The sequence below is a fragment of the Periplaneta americana genome, chromosome 1 (assembly GCF_040183065.1).
Source record: "Periplaneta americana isolate PAMFEO1 chromosome 1, P.americana_PAMFEO1_priV1, whole genome shotgun sequence".
NCBI lineage: Eukaryota > Metazoa > Arthropoda > Insecta > Blattodea > Blattidae > Periplaneta > Periplaneta americana.
In genome coordinates, this window is record NC_091117.1 from 85268063 (window position 1) to 85286791 (window position 18729).

At 35.1% G+C, this 18729-nt stretch overlaps 1 protein-coding gene across 4 annotated transcripts in view; it reads right to left on the minus strand.

Annotated features, from left to right (window-relative positions):
- Positions 1 to 18729, minus strand: part of LOC138697790 (required for meiotic nuclear division protein 1 homolog) — a 108504-nt gene that overhangs the window by 86531 nt on the left and 3244 nt on the right. For all 4 annotated transcript variants that reach the window (XR_011331612.1, XR_011331613.1, XM_069823317.1 and 1 more), the window contains exons 3-5: positions 13215 to 13428; positions 10257 to 10419; positions 7661 to 7858 (exon numbers count right to left, since the gene is read on the minus strand). Coding sequence is in view for 2 of the 4 variants with exons in the window: in XM_069823317.1 (XP_069679418.1) it covers positions 7661 to 7858; positions 10257 to 10419; positions 13215 to 13428 (575 nt within the window). In the remaining 2 variants the exon portion in view is untranslated. The remainder of the gene's footprint in view (positions 1 to 7660; positions 7859 to 10256; positions 10420 to 13214; positions 13429 to 18729) is intronic.

The window sequence follows — 18729 nt, forward strand, 5'->3', positions numbered from 1 at the left end:
TGACGTCCATTTATGACAATGCATTTCTCTGTCCTATAATACAGCAGACTACCAGATAATCATACCCCTGGCATGAATTACTGATACGACGCAAAGAATACTGAAAAGAAAAGCTTGATTGCAGATGTGAGCAGGGTTCAGCGGAGATGGTGTTGTGAATTTTCGTAATCAGCATGTGTAGGCTGATGAAAATTCCCATGCACTTGAAGAAACAAGGCATCAGCACTGATTCTCAATCAATGTATGGGTAGATATTCTTGGCGATAGATTAAGGGCCATATGTGCTACCAAAGAGATTAACTGGGGCTCATTATCAGGACTTTCTTATTAACGCACTACCTACCTTGCTGGAGTATGTGCCATGTCAGCAAAGACTACAGATGTCGTTCATGCATGATGGCACACCAGCATATTTTTTCCGCACCACTGGATTGATTGGGGAGGCCCCACACCTTGGCCTGCTAGTTCCTCAAATCTAAATCCCCTAGACTTTTGGTTATTAAGAACAATCAGGTCAATTTCAAAGAGTGCGTGATTCCTTACGCCAAAGGGCAGAGGAATGCATTGCCGTGAATGGACATCATATTGAGCACCTTCTATGAACAAGTGTTCAGATCTCAGAAAGTATGTGTTTTAGAACCCATGTTTATTAGACATTTTTTTCTTGTTTTGATACATACTAGCACCTCATAAAATATTGGATACCTTTTTTTTAATACCCTGTGTACATTAGTTGAAAACATTTTTTACCTTCCCGCAGAATCTTCTGTGCAGTGAAAATCCAAGATGGCAGCCACTTGACAGCAACACTGATTCATGTTGGAATTTCATGCAACAAAAAGTGTAGTGACTGTGCAGTGGACTTTCAGATGGGAATTTCATGTGGATCTGCCTATCACAAGTTCATTTTGAAGTGGTACAACAATTTCGTTGAGGAAAGTTGCATCTGTGATCAAAGAAAGGGACATTCAGGCCGACCATCGGTCTCAGAGCAAGTTGTTGATCACATCAGAGAAGCCTTTGTGCGGAGCCCGAAAAAGTCAACATGCAGAGTTACAAGTCCCAAAAAGCATGATAAGCAACATCTTACGCAAACGCTTGCAGTTTTATCCATACAAGTTGCAATTAGTGCAGAAGTTGTACCCTCAAGACAATGCAACACGACTTGAATTCTGCCAGAATTTGCAGGTGTTAATTGAAAATGATGATCACTGGAGCCTGGATGTCAGGCAATATGCCTTTTTTACTGGGTGGAAGTAAATTATTATTTGTTAGATATAAATGTGATTTAGAGTAAAGTGATAGGGCCAATTTTTATTTTGCCTATTTTAACTTTTCAAGGTGTTTCTTACTAATAAATGTCTTTTTTATCATTTTAAAGCAATATTTCTTGTTTATTTGCAATTTTCTAATTAATTGTAATGGAATGTGCATGAAATTTAAATATTTGAAACAATGACTAACTTTATTAACAATAGTAAATAAAAGTAATCTGCTAATAATCGTGCTTTAATACTATTGGTGTAACATGAATAATGATCGACAATCCACAGTTACAAATATAATATCGTCGTGTCTTCACGATACCAACAATCAGCTTCATAATTTTAAATATTAAGCTCATTCTCATAGAAGTTGTCACGTAGCATTTTCAATTGTTTGCTTTCATATTTTCAAATCTTAATGTTACAATTTTGTGCTACACGTGTTTATTATTGTAGGAGAAAGAAATTTGAGTGAGGTATAGTCAGTTATTGTCGGGTGACAGAAGGTATAACATTGATTAGCTAGAATGCCTAAATTCAGTAAACCATTGAAAAGTAAACGTCATGCTTATATTAGTGAATTTGGTGCCCATGTGTTTTCAACCAATGAAACAGTTTTGTTATGTAAGATTTGTGAAAAGACCGTTAATCACGAAAAAAAAGTATTTTATAAGTCAACATGTATCACCTACGAAGTAAATAAATGTGAGTTATGTTATATAATTTAAATTTATTGCTAAAATATGTTATGCCTTTTTAAAATATATAATGTCTTTTTCAAAGATTATTGTGCCTTTTTTTTTTACGTTTTTATTGACTTTTTTGCCTGCCTATTTTAACTGTTATAAATGCTTAAACATCTGGGCTCTAATGATCACAGGTGCAACCTTCCTCAACGAAATTGTGTTACCACTTCAAAATGGATTTGTTGATAGGCAGATCCACATGAAATTCCCGTCTGAAAGCCCACTGCACAGCCACTACACTTTTTGATGTATGAAATTCCAACATTGTTGTCAAATGGCCGTCATCTTGGATTTTCACTGCACAGAAGATTCTGCGGGAATAGAAAAAAATGTTTTGAGTTAATGTATATGCGGTCACTATATTTATCATAATATTCCAACAAGTTTTCATTTTATAACCATTTGATATCAGGAGTGTTTTTACGGACACAGTGTATAATTGTACATTTCACTGAGATGAATAACTTTTCTTTCTTGTTGCTGACAATGATCATATTCAAAAGCAGCATCCCAAACAAAACAGAAGTCAACAGTACTGCATTTCATGACAAGGAACATGCATTTAAAACAGACATTTTAAAATGTACTGTCATTAACTTAATCTTCATGCTCTTTGCTACTAAGGCTAAACTCACATGGACCATATCTTTGCGATTATTTTGCAGTTTTTGTGTGGGTGTGCTGTCGGTGGAACCGACCACATGAGGACCACTTTTTTCTGGTCGCTTGAAGTCCATAACGACCACAGATAACCACAAAGCAAGCTTTGTACCAAAATGTGCTATTTGCCATCAGCAGTTAAGTAAGCGTCTGTCGTTTCCAAGGATACGGTGTCAGCGGCAAGTGGTCGTCATGTCGCACTGTGTGAGTTGCGCTCAATCACCGACAGCAACAATTCTGTGGTTGTTCTGTGGGTGATACCGACCACTCATTGTGACAGGTGTCGACATTGACTTCAGTTAGTGGTCCATGTGAGTTACTATCAATTGTTTCCATACTAATTCCTGACTGCCCACAAGTGAACCACCATTTTGTGGTTGTGGTGTGGTTGTGCTGTGGTCCATGTGAGTTAAGCCTAAGTAGGCCTAATCTATAGTATTACGCATGCAGGTGTATAAATTTATGTGTATTTCAAAACTAAAAACTCATTAACACATTAGATTTGAAGAGGGTGAAAATGAAACAGCCCAAAGCCACACTTTTAACAAAAATATTTTTTGTACGAGTTCATTTCTTATACATTTGGGGAAGTTACTAGTAGAATATTATAAAAATTACTCAACAAATGACGTAAGTATACGCCAAAGAAATTATGATCCCATACCTAATAGCATTGGAATCTAAACCTTTAACATGCTCTCCTGTAAAATTTTGTCTGTGTGGTTTTGAGGTCAGAAGTAAGGGCTCATTTATAATGAAAAGTAAATGTAAATTTAACGCGAACGAAAAGCTTGCGGTCAGGTTATTTAATAGATCCAATCACAATGACTTACATAAACATAAGCATTAATAATAATGTTAGATGCTCAAGCGAAAGTTTAAGAACTCCAAGCTTTCATGTTCACATTGACATGATTCGAGAAAAAACAGTTTCGCAGATAGAAGCTAAATAATTTGTAGGGACATAAACTGAATTGCTACATTGTCATTCATTGTCGAATCATTATTTTTATTTGCCGCACTCTTCAGTTGTTTTGTTTTGACATTAACAATCTGTTGGTATTGTGAATAATAAGGTAAAATGTTCATATGTAATGGCAGTTGACTTAATATAAAAAATATCAACATACATGCCCAACTTGGAGTCAGGCCACAAAAGGGAAAAACACTGGAGGAGAGGGGTTCGATCCTGTGCTGTGGATTGAACTTTGGCACAGCTCAATGGTGAGAGCGCTTGGTACATAGAACCAAGGACCTGGGTTCGACCCCCAGCACCGGAGCGAATTTTTCTCCTCTAATATTAATTATTACCATAACAGATGTATTCTGTAGGACCAAAAAATAATAATCTTTACGTAGATTCTTCGAGCAACAATGCATATTCCTGTAGAGATTACTGTGCATATTACTGTGGAATTCCGGCCACCAAGTCACTCAACTGAGTGCGCTCCTCGTATAATGGCAGTTGACTTAATATAAAAAATGTCAACATACATGCCCAACTTGGAGTCAGGCCACAAAAGGGAAAAACACTGGAAGAGAGGGGTTTGATCTGGTTCTATGGATTGAACTTCAGCATAGCTCAATGGTGAGAGCGCTTGGTATGTAGAACTAAGGACCTGGGTTCGATCCCCAGCACCGGAGCGAATTTTTTTCCTCTAATATTAATTATTAAAATGTTCATGTCATACATTAATGTTTTTGCATTAATGTCAATGTATTAATTGTGAATGGATTCTAAGACTCTATAAAGTATACCATGTCATACATTAATGTTTCTGCATTAACGTCAATGTATTAATTGTGAATGGATTCTAAGCCTCTATAAAGTATACACTGGCTTACGCCTTTTAGCATGAGCTAGAGATACTGTAAAATATAAAACACTATTAATTCATCTTGCACTGTAGGCTTTCACGGCTGGAGTCTATAGTTCTAGATTCATTTTCCGGGCTGAGAGGCCGTGGTCTATTAGGTGGTTTTATGCCAGACGTTTCGTCTGCAACTGCAGCAGACGAAATGTCTGGCATAAAACCAACTAATAGACCACGGCCTCTCAGCCCGGAAAATGAATCTAGAACTATTAATTCAGTTATGCGCCTTAAGCAAGTTTTTAACATCCTTGTAAAAGTCTCTCAGAATTTTCGCAGCAATACTAGGATCTGATTTATATTTCTGACTCGAGTATCAAGACTTGCAGTATCCCAGACTTGTACAAACTGGAAGAAATTTGAGAAAGAAAAGCTAAGTTCTCTTCAGTGACAGAAGTGTTTCACATATAATCTACCATAAGATTCTCCTAGCACTTAAAAAAAATCCATCACCCTCGATTGAGTTTGAATATGAAAACCTCAGAATCAATGGCAGATCTAGTGATCACTAGACTATTGGGGACAATTTAACAATAATGAGGGGTTTGGGAGTAAAAGATGGTAAGTGACATTTTACTGTTTTGAAGTAGTTAAACATTTATACATATGCAACAGTTTGTATAGTTATCAGGAAAGTAACATCTGTATACTTCTGCTATCTGTTGAGATGTTGGAAAACTAACTACTGCATTAGACACAGAATATAAGATACCATATTATACGTTACACATCTCATTTTTAACCAAAATGTCAGTTACCATGTTTTACGCCAGAGCCCCTCAATTAATGAAGCAATGTATGTACACTTTGTTTGAAGCAAGCATTTTCAAATATTTTTAATTTCAGTAGTCACGAAAGAAATAAAAAATCTTGTCCTTTAGATATTACTTGTATGACATAACCAAAAAAACAGACGAGACGTATTCCACTGATAAGGAGGTATAATATTATTCCGACAGTCTCTACAAAGGAGATGATGTCATTATAGTCTATGGCACATACCAATGTTTGACTGAAGTCTTAACTTCCCCGTAAAATGTCACATTAAAAGACTGCATGGGATTCAGAGATAATTTTGTATGTCAGTTGCAGAAGCAGACTACTGCCCGATCAAGTGGTTATTTCACATTTCGATTTCCCCCACTCATTTCTGCTGGCCTCTCTGTTAAGGCTAGTGGCTGGGCTGTTAGGCTCTTTCCTGAAAATATTTCCTGTAAGGAATTGGAAGTCTACATAATATTATAAACTGTTTTAAATAATTAAAAAAAAAAGGGGTCCCATAAAGCAAGTAACTGTCACGTGACTTCCCTCATTTTGCTGACCCTGCGATATAACACTCGGTTGGACAGTATCTTATCAGAAATATTCAACTGTACCAGTTTCAATGTTATTTCGTTCAGTGATTAGGTTCACTCTATGTAAAACAAGGAACTCAGTCAAATCCAATTATAAATACTCTAGACACCTATCACCCGTAAAACAAATGCAACTCCTAAATTAATATTTCTTGTGCAACATTTCACTTCTAGTGAACATGTTGGAAATATGTGTGTTGGTATTACACTTTTTATTTATACGTAATTCTTGTAAAAGGCAGGAGTTCGTTCTGTAACCTGATACTCGAATAAATTATGTATCTGAAGCTTCTGCAGTTCGAGGTTGTGCTATTCATCTTTTAGTGCTCTAAAATTCGAAAAATAAGACACATAAAGATACTGGTATAAAATGTTTCAAAACCGTTGCACCACCTCATTCTAGTGCCGAGGTCATTGAAAGCATGGGGCTCTACCCCCATGCCCCCAAATGTCTTCATGGCATGTTACAGGTATACCTTTACCTTTTTTACCGTTGCAGTACCAGTTATAGTGTATGAAAGTGAATTAAGGGAAGAATAGAAAAAGATTAAACATTCAAGCACTTAAAATGAAAATTTTAAGAGGTATTTTAAGATGCACCCTATTGAATAGAAAAGTAAAGGTAAAAATGGAACAAAAATTGCAGGTGAAATCAATAATAAACAAAATAATGTCAAATGATGGAAGATGAGGTGAGCATTTATAAGGGGTGTCAAGAAATAGACTACAGGCAATAGCCGCCCCAAAGCGAAAAAGGGATTTAAATAGACCAAGGAAAGTATGGGTATTGAAACAGGTCAAATAGCCTAAACCTTGAAGAGAAGATGATGGTTCTGAGCGGAAGGGAGAGGGAAAGAGGAGAAAGAGGAAGGCTGCCACTGTAATTTCACTAACACATTGATTAATGTGTTAAAATCTTTTACATGCTATAAATTAAGCAACACAGGATCTACAGCTTTACTTCCCTTTCGAATGAAGTATTACTACAGATTTTTTCACTCTCTGCCAGATTTGAATCTAAGAACTTCAGATCTTAAAGACAATACAATAATGATTAGACCACAGAGGATGTACTGAAAAGTTATGGCAAAGAGAAAAATCTCATGCCTTTAACAAGTACTGAAACAAATACATTGCAGACTCAACCAACTTAGCTCCATATTACAATTAAAATCAAGAATAAAATATTGTAATAATTGGTAACATGACATGAGTCATGAACTGCATGATACAGTGAATATCAGATTGCATTATCTTAATAAGCACAAGCAAAAATAAATAAATACGCAAAATCTCGAGATTTATGTAATATGTAATAGATAGTGTCCCGTGAAAGTGGTTTTATTTTTAAGGAAAATTCGTTTCAAAATTTCAAGGTTTTGGTGTTTATTATTCATTTGGAAGCGTTATTTTAAAATGATACAGGTATATGCAAGTTTTTTTTCACGTTATTATCCGAATTCGCGTTATTTCTCAATTCAAATGTGTTTTTGGGGTTATGAGAAGACATTGAAAAAAAAAAGATCCAAACAACTGATAAAACAAGAACAATTCAAGTTACCTCGTCTCGCAAATTTCACGGATCTCTAGCAACAAGAAAGTATCATTAAAAAAAAATGTACTTACAATATACCGGTACTCACTTTGAAATCAGTCATTATAAGTAATCGAAAAAACACAAAATTGTAAGTTACTCAAAACTAACATTCCTACAAGAAACACTAACTACTAATGCAATATTTAAATTTTGATCCAAGACTCACCCTAGTTCTTCTGTTTATGCTGAAGTAATTGCACAGTCTTTGGTATAAATCTTCTTGTTCATCGTGATCCCAATAGAAGTCTGGAGTATCAAGTAGGTCTGAACTCAAGTTTATTACATGGCGCAGAGCAAACAGCTCACCTGTCTTACGCAGAACATCTTCCCTGGACATACTTAATTTAGTACCTTTCTTTAGGTCCTGCAATTAAAAAAAAAACAGGCACATGCAGCTTTATTCTTAAATACGCTTGCTCCTATTCTAAAGAGGAAAGAACCAGAGACACAGTAGTGGAGAAATAAGGGAATCATTGCAAGTAAACAAGACAACAGTAGAATAAATTCATAAAAATGATAAATACAGTGTGTCTGGGTCATATGTTCGCAATGATTGACCCGGTGGGAGGCCGCGCTTCTGCCCTAAGACGACATGTATTCTGGCACAGCTAGTGAAAGCTATTCCCATTCATATCGACACTAAGACGTCTATAAATAAAACAGTTTATCTGTAACTTGGTCTCTGGCAATATTCATTTAGCTGAGATGGACAGCAGATCATTTCGTCATTGTAAACAGATATTCATTAAGGAAAAGTATTTTATACATCTTGATTACACAACTTTTAACACTGTATCACTTCGGAATATGTATGGTAAGACTTTCCTGTGTTAAATTTCAATGTACCTCGTTTACATATTTCGACCTATTTATGGGTCATCTTCAGAACTGGTCATTGTTGGTCTTGGCACCACTTGTTCTATTTCCTGTGAGGGTGCGTTCCTGTAGTATAGTGTAGAGTCAAAGAGTGTGTGTATTTTGAAGTTGAGTTGTGTGTTGAGAATGTCATTGGGGTCTGTTTTTGTGTGTCTGTATATTTCATATTGTTCTAGTGTGTTTAGTTTCTGTATTATGTAGTAGTACTTACATATTCTACACATACACAGAGAATAGAAAATCGTGTAGTTCGAGACGAAAATTCAGACGTAAATTTTCTGACAGGCCAGAAAACAATATTAAGCTTATTTAATAATTCAATAAAAAGTTCTGTAAATGACAGAAAAAGACGACAAAAGCATCGTGTTCTTATGGAGGAAAAATTAGGTGAAATTGGTGTAGCATTAGAGCGTAACCTAAGCAAGTCTCTCAGACATTTAGCACAGCAGACAGGGATTTCTAGAGCATCTGCAGGAGTGATAATAAAATTATTGAAACTAAAATCATACAGAATTCCATCATGTCATGAATTACAGCCCTAAGATTATAATCACAGGTTTAAATTTTTGTAATCAGGTGTTAGAAAAAGTAAATAATGAAAAACTTGAGTGACAGTTTCTTGAGATGGTGAGAAATATGCGTACAAGAAAATGGATATCACATATAGTATCTTATGTGAGCAGGGTGAACACCAAATGATGATGTGCTTTGTATACCTAAGTTTTAATGAGTTAAGTTGTGCGAGCGCGCATGTCAGCTCAGTGGCAGAAGCGCAGCCTCCCACTGGGAATACAGGTGGTGGGGGTAGCTATGTTTTCAAAAAATCGCTAGCCGATCAATGTCAGCTGTACCTTATTTCGAGCATTATTCCTTGCTAAAGGAAAGCATTTTTCATAGCTCGCGTAAAAAAAATGACTTTCATACTCCATTGGCAAGTCTATCGTGCTATCAAAGAGGAGTGCGTTATATGACAGTAAAAATGTTTAATAGCCTTCTTATGGATATAAAAGATCAAACTCAAAACATAAGATTATTTAGGGCCAAATTAAAGAAATACCTAATTGAGGGGCGTTTTCACAAAACTCGTTATCTACAAAATCTTCCTTTTTCAAGACAACTCTGTTCTAAAATACACAACTGTAATTACCGAGTTTTTAAAAATCTCTTTTATTTCAAGATCAATTTACTGATATTCTTAACAACTTTAGCTTAATTCTGATAGTAAAATTGGATTCTCCTGACCCAAAAACGTAAGGATACGCTAAAACCTCAAAATCGAAAAAAATGTAGATAACGAGTTTTATGAAAACGCCCCTCAATTTCTCATGCCTTTAATTTGGCCCTAAATGACTTACCTCACTAACAAATTCAATTCATGGCATTCAACAATGCTTTATGAATATTTCTGTGCCGTATTAAGTATACTACATTGTAAAACTCTTCTGTATATACTATATTTCAACTAGACTGTGACTATAATTAAGACTTTATAGTACTATTAAGATTTTTCTTTTCGTTTGATATGTTCCATATTCTAGCTGTGATACAAATACCATGGAATGTAAATAAATACAATAACGCATTACATGTTCCTCATTGCAGTGCATTACAGGCCCAAGACAGGAAAAAAAACTATAGATTTTCAAGGTTGTGGTGCAAGGGGTTACTAATATTATATCTAACCTAATGAATTCATGTACCATATCTATGTATCATAATTGCAATTAAATAAAAAAATCTTAATATTCATATCTGCATAATGCTTCATAAAAGAAATCTCTAAGTAAATACTGTACACACAATATTATGGCCTAGTCATTTTATTAGCTATAACTATGCACAATATGCAATCATTATAGAATATAATAGAACTTCAAACGACTTACCTCACTAACAAATTCAATACTATCCACGTATCTGTTGAGAGATGCTTCCCACGCACCTAACTTAACAGACAGAGCCATTGCATTGGAAAACGTGTACTTGTCCAGCTCAACATCGCCCTCATCCCCAAGTACAATATATCCCTCTTGAAGATGGCTCTTCTTCCTGCAATACAACAATTTATACGTTCATTTAAGTCTCGGTTTATTACTATGACTATTTATGTCTATGACAATTATCAGACTGCATATATTAAGACATGATTTTGCCACTGCTCACTGACTTGCTCAACTATTAACTTCACCCTCGAATCTTGAGGTTTCCTCCAGGGTTTTCCATCAACCTATTAAGAGTAAATGCTCGGTAACTTTCGGTTCTGGACCTTGTACTCATTTTGCTGGCATTATCACCTTCATCTCACCCAGACACTAAATAACCATAGCGGTTGTTAAAGTATCGTAAAATAAACCAAAAAAAAACTCTCAATTCTATACTGGGTGTCCCATTTATCTTGACTACTCTAAATAACTTTGCACACAAGCACCAAATGAAAAATTCTTTCATACAAAAGATGTACAAGTGAAAGGGGGAAATAATACTGATGGAGAAACAACCTTGTAGCATTATTTATTAGTGAGATAGGAGTACCAACATTGTTTTTTTCAAATGACACTATGTATTTGCTATTCACTATTTCAATTAAGCTCGTCAAGACCTTTTCAAAAATGTATCACAGTGGACCATTCTGATAAACAGAATGTTAATAAATGGAACGGAAAATTACTAACAACTTACTGATACTCAAGTGTGACTGGTGAATACATTTTTTTTCAAACTAAGTAGGTTATTTTTAGCCATATTTAATTTTTTTTTTTCATTATAGCAAATATTTTCGTATTTTTAGCACATTAAAAATGAATATATTAAAAATTTTTATCACATAAAAATCCGCTCCATAGTCATTACATTTCAAGAAAAATATCAACTTTTATAACCATAAATCAGAAATAATTTGACTTAGTAAGTACTCAGCTAATAGAACTGTTTCTCACTGAAGTCAAATGACAAATTTTATTTTTAATTAACTGTGGCACTTAATATTTAAATGGATGCGAGAATTGGGTTTTGGATGGAACGGAAAACAGGAAAACTGAATCTGCTGAAATGAGATTCTTGAAATCAGTAGCTGGATTTACCCTCTTGGATCAAAAGAGAAGCATAGACTCCGCAAGGTACCAGTACTAAATTTATACAGTTTATAAGCACAAAAATTGCGGAACAAAAACTAAATTAGTATCGAATATATTAAGAATGTATGAAGAATGCCTCAGAGGTACTACGGAACAGGTCTTTGTAATGAGGCAAATAATGGAAAAATGATATGAATATAACACTCATCTACAAATTTTATTTGTCGACTTCAAGCAGGCCTTTGATAGTATCAATAGCATATACCTTATAAATGCAACGTATGAATGTGGGATTCCTAGTAAACTTGTAAGACTTGCTGAAATGACGTTACAAAATAATGAAGCTAGAGTGACTGAAGGAGGATTAAAGAGTCAAAATTTTGAAGTGACAACCGGAGTAAGACAAGAAGATGGTTTGTCTGTAGTAGGCTTACTATTTAATTTAACTATGGTAAAGTGTTGAAAGAACTTAATTTGTCTGGAACGATATTATACAAGTCTAAGCAAGCCTGTGTCCATCCAGACGACACTGCTTTGATAGCAAGAAATATCCCGATTCTACAAGAAATGGTATCATTAATAGAAACAGCAGGAAAACCAGCTGAATTGATTATCAGCATAGATAAAACCAAATATATGAAGATGGAAGTGGGTCATGGTGCTAATCTTAATACAATTGTTATATTGGGAAATTATACTTTTGAAAGTGTTAATAATTGCACTTATTTAGGAGCTAGATTTAATAATAATGGAGCAATAACAGAAGAAATAAATAATAGAATAATAATGGGAAACAGCATATTTTGCAAATTTAAGATTGTTAAAATCAGGTTTACTAACGCAAGCAACAAAACTCAAACTGTATAAAACCCTGATTTGACCTGTGGTAGTGTATTCAGCTGAATCCTGGACAATGAATAAAGATGATATAAATGTTCCATGAAGATATGAAAGATAAGTCATTAGGCATACAGTATATATGGACCAATATGTGAGAATGGAATATGGAGGATTAGATCTAACTTAGAGATTGACCAGATATTAAAAGAGAAGATCTGGTGGCGCATATTAAATCCTTGAGACTTGGTTTGGCTGGGTCATGTAGGAAGGATGCAAAATGATAGGACACCAAAATACCTGTTGAACAATGGAATGATAGGAGACAGAAAGAAAGGAAGGCCAAGGAAAATATGGTTGCAAGACGTGGAAATGATTTGAAGAGTATGGGTGTTAGAAGATGGAAAAAATTGGCACAGCTGAGAAGTGATTGGTCGAGAATTGTGAGAGAAGCCAAAACCCACCAGAGCTGTAGTGCTATGGAAGAAGAGATGAAGAACACCTGTCTAAAATATTATTTAAGATCCATATGATACATAAGTGTAGGCAGACCGAAAACAACATGGCAAGATACTTTCACATGAAGATGGAACAGTCCATTGGGCTTATTGCATGAGAAAGACATACTTGTTTGCTTGTATTATGTGTAAACATAACTGACTAGAATATATCTGTTAATATGCATGAGACTGTATTGTGTACATTTTTTTTGTGATAATCACCAAGCAGACTGGTGTCCTTATATGTAGAGCACATACAACTTTTACTCCTGATTTCTCTATTACTCCACATAATAAGAATAGTAAACACTGGCTCCTTGTCTCAAAATGTTAATCTTATAGTGGATACATAATAATGGAGAGCACTGTAACCACTTAATATCAACAAGATCAACATATTTTAGGTAAAAGATCTAGAATTCATGTTACTCACCCAATAGTACGAGTATATGGCATGATCTCACTTTCATCATGAACTAGCCTTTCGTCATAACTGTTCTCTTCAAACTGCCGAAGAAAGGTGAGAACATTACTACTCTCAAGTTCAGGCACATTCCAAAAAACAACTGTGCCCTCACGGAAGAAATAGATCTCTCTAGGTTCATCACCCACTTGGTATCTTGCTGCTACATGTACTACATCTGGAACTATAATGTAATACAGAATTTATTACTACCTCAATCAATATACACTATAATAATAATAATAATAATAATAATAATAATAATAATAATAATAATAATAATAATAATATTTATTAAACACGAATTTGTATAACTTTCTGTCATTTTTTATTCGTTCTGGACCCAAGGGACCTCACAGAGTGAGAGTGGTTGTGGAGTATTGATGCAAAGTCCTTTCACATCAGCATTTTTCAACCTTCTTCAACATGTGCCACACTAAAGGTGGTAATTTAAAATCCCATGGCACACTCATATAACCTAAATCAGTGGTTCTCTGCCAAGGAGGAATTTTGAGGGTTTTAGGAGGGAATGAGGACTATAAAATATAAATAAATGAGATAAATGTATATGTACTAAAATATAAAATAAAATATTTTCAATTCTATACGCATTACTTTTTAGTCAATTTGGAATGACAGTGTGATCAACAATGAGCGGGCGCATGGGACATCAAAACAAAAAACATATTTTTCACAAATAGAACATACCTACTTTTTTGTATTTTTATTTGAAATTTATGATAGAAATGTAAAATTTAACGACAGAAAATTATTACAATGTAATATTAGTATATGATAATTATGGTATTATGCAAGTTTTCTTAATTTGTTATTTAAGAAATATGAAAATAAAAAAAAAACAATATTATTACATGTTTTGTCTAGGTATTTAATGTACGATATTGTTTTTATAAACACAAGTAAAATACGATATTTTTAAGGTTGGTACGATATTCTAAATTTACTGATCTGAGAACTCTAGATCTGTATCAATGGTTTGCGGGTCCACTACATTTTGTCCATTACCTTTCGTCCACATTTGCTTGTCCACAATTGATTGGTTCATACAATTTACGTCCATCCACGCATTTTTTCTACATCTTTTATGTCCATAACCTTTCGTTCATCTTAAAATACATTACACCTACAATTACAATAGAAGATATTGTCATCATTGTCGTCTGTTTCTTAGATACGTTTCATTTTCCTTTGCATATTAGAAAGTATGAATATAGTAGACCTATATGCTTTCCATTTTGGACATTAAAAAATTATGGCAGAGGTTGTATATACATATCAGAGGCAACCAATGTTACATTATAATGGGTACTGCTACCACTTCCACTCAGTCAGCAAAGATGGAAGAAGAAGTTATTGGAGATGTGAGGATCGACAGAATTGTAATGCAAGATGCACGACTGGGACTGACTTAGATGACATGGCTATGTATAAAGATGGCACTGCAAAACATCAATATAATGCAGATGAATGACCTTAACCCTGCTGAAGTTCTTCTGGAAGAAGAAAATGATGAAATGATGACTAATCATGTTTATAATACAAAAAGTATGTACATTCAAAAACACATAAATTTAAATAAATTACATTTTCATCAAATGAAATATGTTTCATGTCATCTATTTTTTTTTTACCATACTGGACGAAATAGTCAGTGGATGAAAACATAATGGACAAAGCATGAAAATGCACTAAATGGTCAATGGACAAACCTTACTGGACGAATCATGATATGGACAAATGTATCAGTGGACGAAACATAGTGCACCAAAGGCCCTATAACAGTATCAATCACTCTCTTCTCTGCTGCTCGTACTTTTATGGTGTGTTTATTGAATGTTGACTTGTCCCGCGTTCGTTGAAAAGTTAACTTCTGTGGATTCACTTTTCAACTGCTCTTTTCACTTTTATTTTTACAATTTTTGCTATGACGACCTTCACTATAGCCATTTTCTCGCAACACATCAGCGACTCATTGAAATTGGCTGTTTTATATACCCATAGTCTCTGACCAACTAAACAGTGAACTGTTGCTCAATAAACTGCTGATTGATTCTCTGATCATAATAGACGTACTCTAACTTACTACATGAATGCTAAAATGAAGTGAGAAGAGTCCTGCAATGTGAAAACTTAGATGATGCAGTGAGATGTATTCTATTATCACAAGGTATCACACATTTCTGATACATTGAGGCTTCGTCTAGCAGAAAATAAAATGCTTGAAAATTCTAGTTACACAGAAAACTGATAATATACTTTCCAGGCAAATAATATAGCAAAAATTAATAATTATTTCAACTCATCTTTCTTCCGTTAATTATTTTTATTTTATTTTGTAAAATTTAACTGCAAATCATTCACAAAAATATAATAATTTCTCATATTACATAAAGTAACTTGGGAACCAACTCTGTTTTTCCATCAGTATCATTTATTTCTTATTTCATGCTACCTTTGTCTCAATATCTACTCCTTTCGGTTAATGGTAGAGAGAGAAAATTCAAGTAAAGAATGGTGTTATAGTACGAACATGTTTTATTGGAATTTGTACAGATCCAGAAACAAAATTTGGGCCACCTGAATTTTCCAAGTTCCAGTTATAACATACTGCACATGCTTCAGGCAGCCCAAATTTGTTTCTGGGTCTGTACGTTACTACTGCTTGTTGGTTTGTTTATTTCATTTTACTAGGTTTCATCAACTGTGATAGTTATCTAACATCTGAAGTCGCTCTCGGCAGCATAGTTGGTATAGCACTGGCTTTCTATGCTCGAGGTTGCGGGTTCGATCCCAGCCGAGGTCGATAGCATTTAAGTGTGTTTAAATGCGACAGGCTCATGTCAGTAGATTTACTGGCATGTAAAAGAACTTCTGTGGGACAATTCTGGCACATCGGCGATGCTGATATAACCTCTGCAGTTGCGAGCATCGTTAAATAAACAATAATTTTTTTTTCTAACGTCTGAATGAAATGAAGGTGATAACGCCAGCAAAATGAGCCCAGGATCCAGAGCCGAAAGTTACCCAGCATTCTCTCTTAATGGGTTGGGAGAAAACCTAGGAAAATCCCTCAACCAGGTATTCTGTCCCAACCAAGATTTGAACCTAGGTCCACAGTTTGGCAGTCTGACATGCAAACCACTAGTACACACAGTGGACTCTCTCGTGTGCTATTGAAGTAACAAGTCAAATCAAGTTATGTTGCTTTGCACAATCGAAATTCGGTTATTTTAGTGTGCATGAATATTTGTAGATTACGAGTTATGTTACATCAAATTTATTTTATTTCGGATTCTTGTGGTGTAATACATTTCGGTTAATTGCAATATTACAAGTTAAAAGTTTATTGGGCAGTTGGCAGTTTATTGGGCAACAGTGCACTGTTTTATGAAATTGGTACTGCTATGTAATTGAAGGTTGGTAGAGCAGCTGGCTACAGACTGGAAGGTCTGGGATTCGATCCCAGGTGGTTACAGGATTTTTTCTCGTTACCAAACTTTCAGAACGGCCCCGAGGTTCACTCAGCCTCTTATAAAATTGAGTACCAGGTCTTTCCCGGGGGTAAAAGATGGTCAGAGCATGGTGCTAACCACACCACCTCATTCTAGTGCCGAGGTCATGGAAAGCATGGGGCTCTACCTCCATGCCCCCCAAGTGCCTTCATAATATGTTATGGGGATATCTTTACCTTTTTTTTTTATGCAATGGAAGGAGTATGAAACTGTGTAGACATAGTCTAATAGTTTAGTATGTAGTCAATGTATGTAAGAAAAACAAAACTATCTATTGTATTGTATTTATTTATTTACATTCCATGGTATTTGTACATCGCTTCACAGCTAAAGGTTTAGTATCAATAGGCATACTTGATACAAGACAGAAATTTTCATGAAGTGTTGTTAAATATCATAAATTCACCTACAGAATAGAAGACATGAGAAATTAGGTACTTATTTAATTTGGTCCTAAATAATCTTATGTTTTGAGTTTGATTTTTTATATCCATAGGAAGACTTAAAAATTTTTATTGCCATATAACACAGTCCTTTTTGATAGCATGATAGATTTGCCGATGAAGTATGAAAGTCATTTTTTTTACGCGTAAATATGCTCTGAACTGTTGAATTAGTTACAAAGTTTTCATGATTACATAGAGAAAGTTTATTAATGAAAAAATATACTGACAAGCCATGGGCATTATAGTTTATAGTAAGATATGTGAATTGTTTTTAGTGATACAGACTTAGGTGTGAGCTGAAGAAGCAAGGTTTAAATAATTAGTAATGCCTGTATGTCAGGCAAGTGGCAGTCATATTGTCTGTCTCTCAGTTAAGTAATAGGTATATCAGTGGCTATTATTAAGTAGATCCGACAACAATTCAAAGATAAGGATGTAATGAGATACTTCATCATCTCTGCATATAGAAAGGAAACACATGAAGACGAAAACACAACCATCAATGAGTTCGACATGGCATCATAAGACAGACAGTGCAGGAGTTCTAAAACGAGAAGGGTGTTTTCTAGCTGTCCTGAACTATTACCCTATTACAGTAAAATCCCTCATAACCAGCATCCAATACCAAAACAATGGCACTTGGCTGGGCCAAAAAAAAAAGTTTAAATCTGCCACACTGCCTCAGCCTGGGTCATCAGTATTGCCACATCAGGCAGTTTCCACAATCTTTCATGTTCAGTGAATATTCGAACCTAAAATTAGTGTGACGTGTTTTCATGAAGAAAATCCACACAGATTTCATGTTATTTAGCTATGATCAAATGATTGAGAAATAAGATTCACATTGCTTCAGTTTCAACAATTATCATAAAATCTGAACAGGTAATATTTGTTTTAAATATTTATTCAATTATCTGGCAAAATCTCGTATCTAGAACTAGTCTGGTGCCTTTGGTGCCTGTTTTTTAATTTCCGAGGAGTGTTTTTGTTATGTTTTATTTAACGATGCTCGCAACTGCAGAGGTTATAGAAGCATCACCGGATGTGCCAGAATTTTGTCCCGCAGGAGTTCTTTCTTTAAATGCCAGTAAATCTACTGACATGAGCCTGTCGTATTTAAGCACACTTAAATGCCATCGACCTGGCCCGGGATCGAACCCACAACCCTGGGCATAGAAGGCCAGCGCTATACCAACTCGCCAACCAGGTCGACGGGAGGAGTGTCCAGGCAAGCATCGTAGTCTTAGGTTTATTGTGCAACCTCCTTATATTGGGATGATTTTGAAGTCCTTAGGACCACTCTTCAAGCACGTGATTCATCTCTTTGTGCCATCACATCGATTCAGTAACAGCATCCAGTTCTAACAAGAGTTCACACCTCCATCTGCTTGTTATGTTCCTCTGCAGCCTCCTCAGATCGATGGCATCTATTTGTAATTCGTGTGCTCGTATTCTGCTGCATCCTTCAACCAGAAGGGCATGCCAGCATCAATTCTGCAACTCACC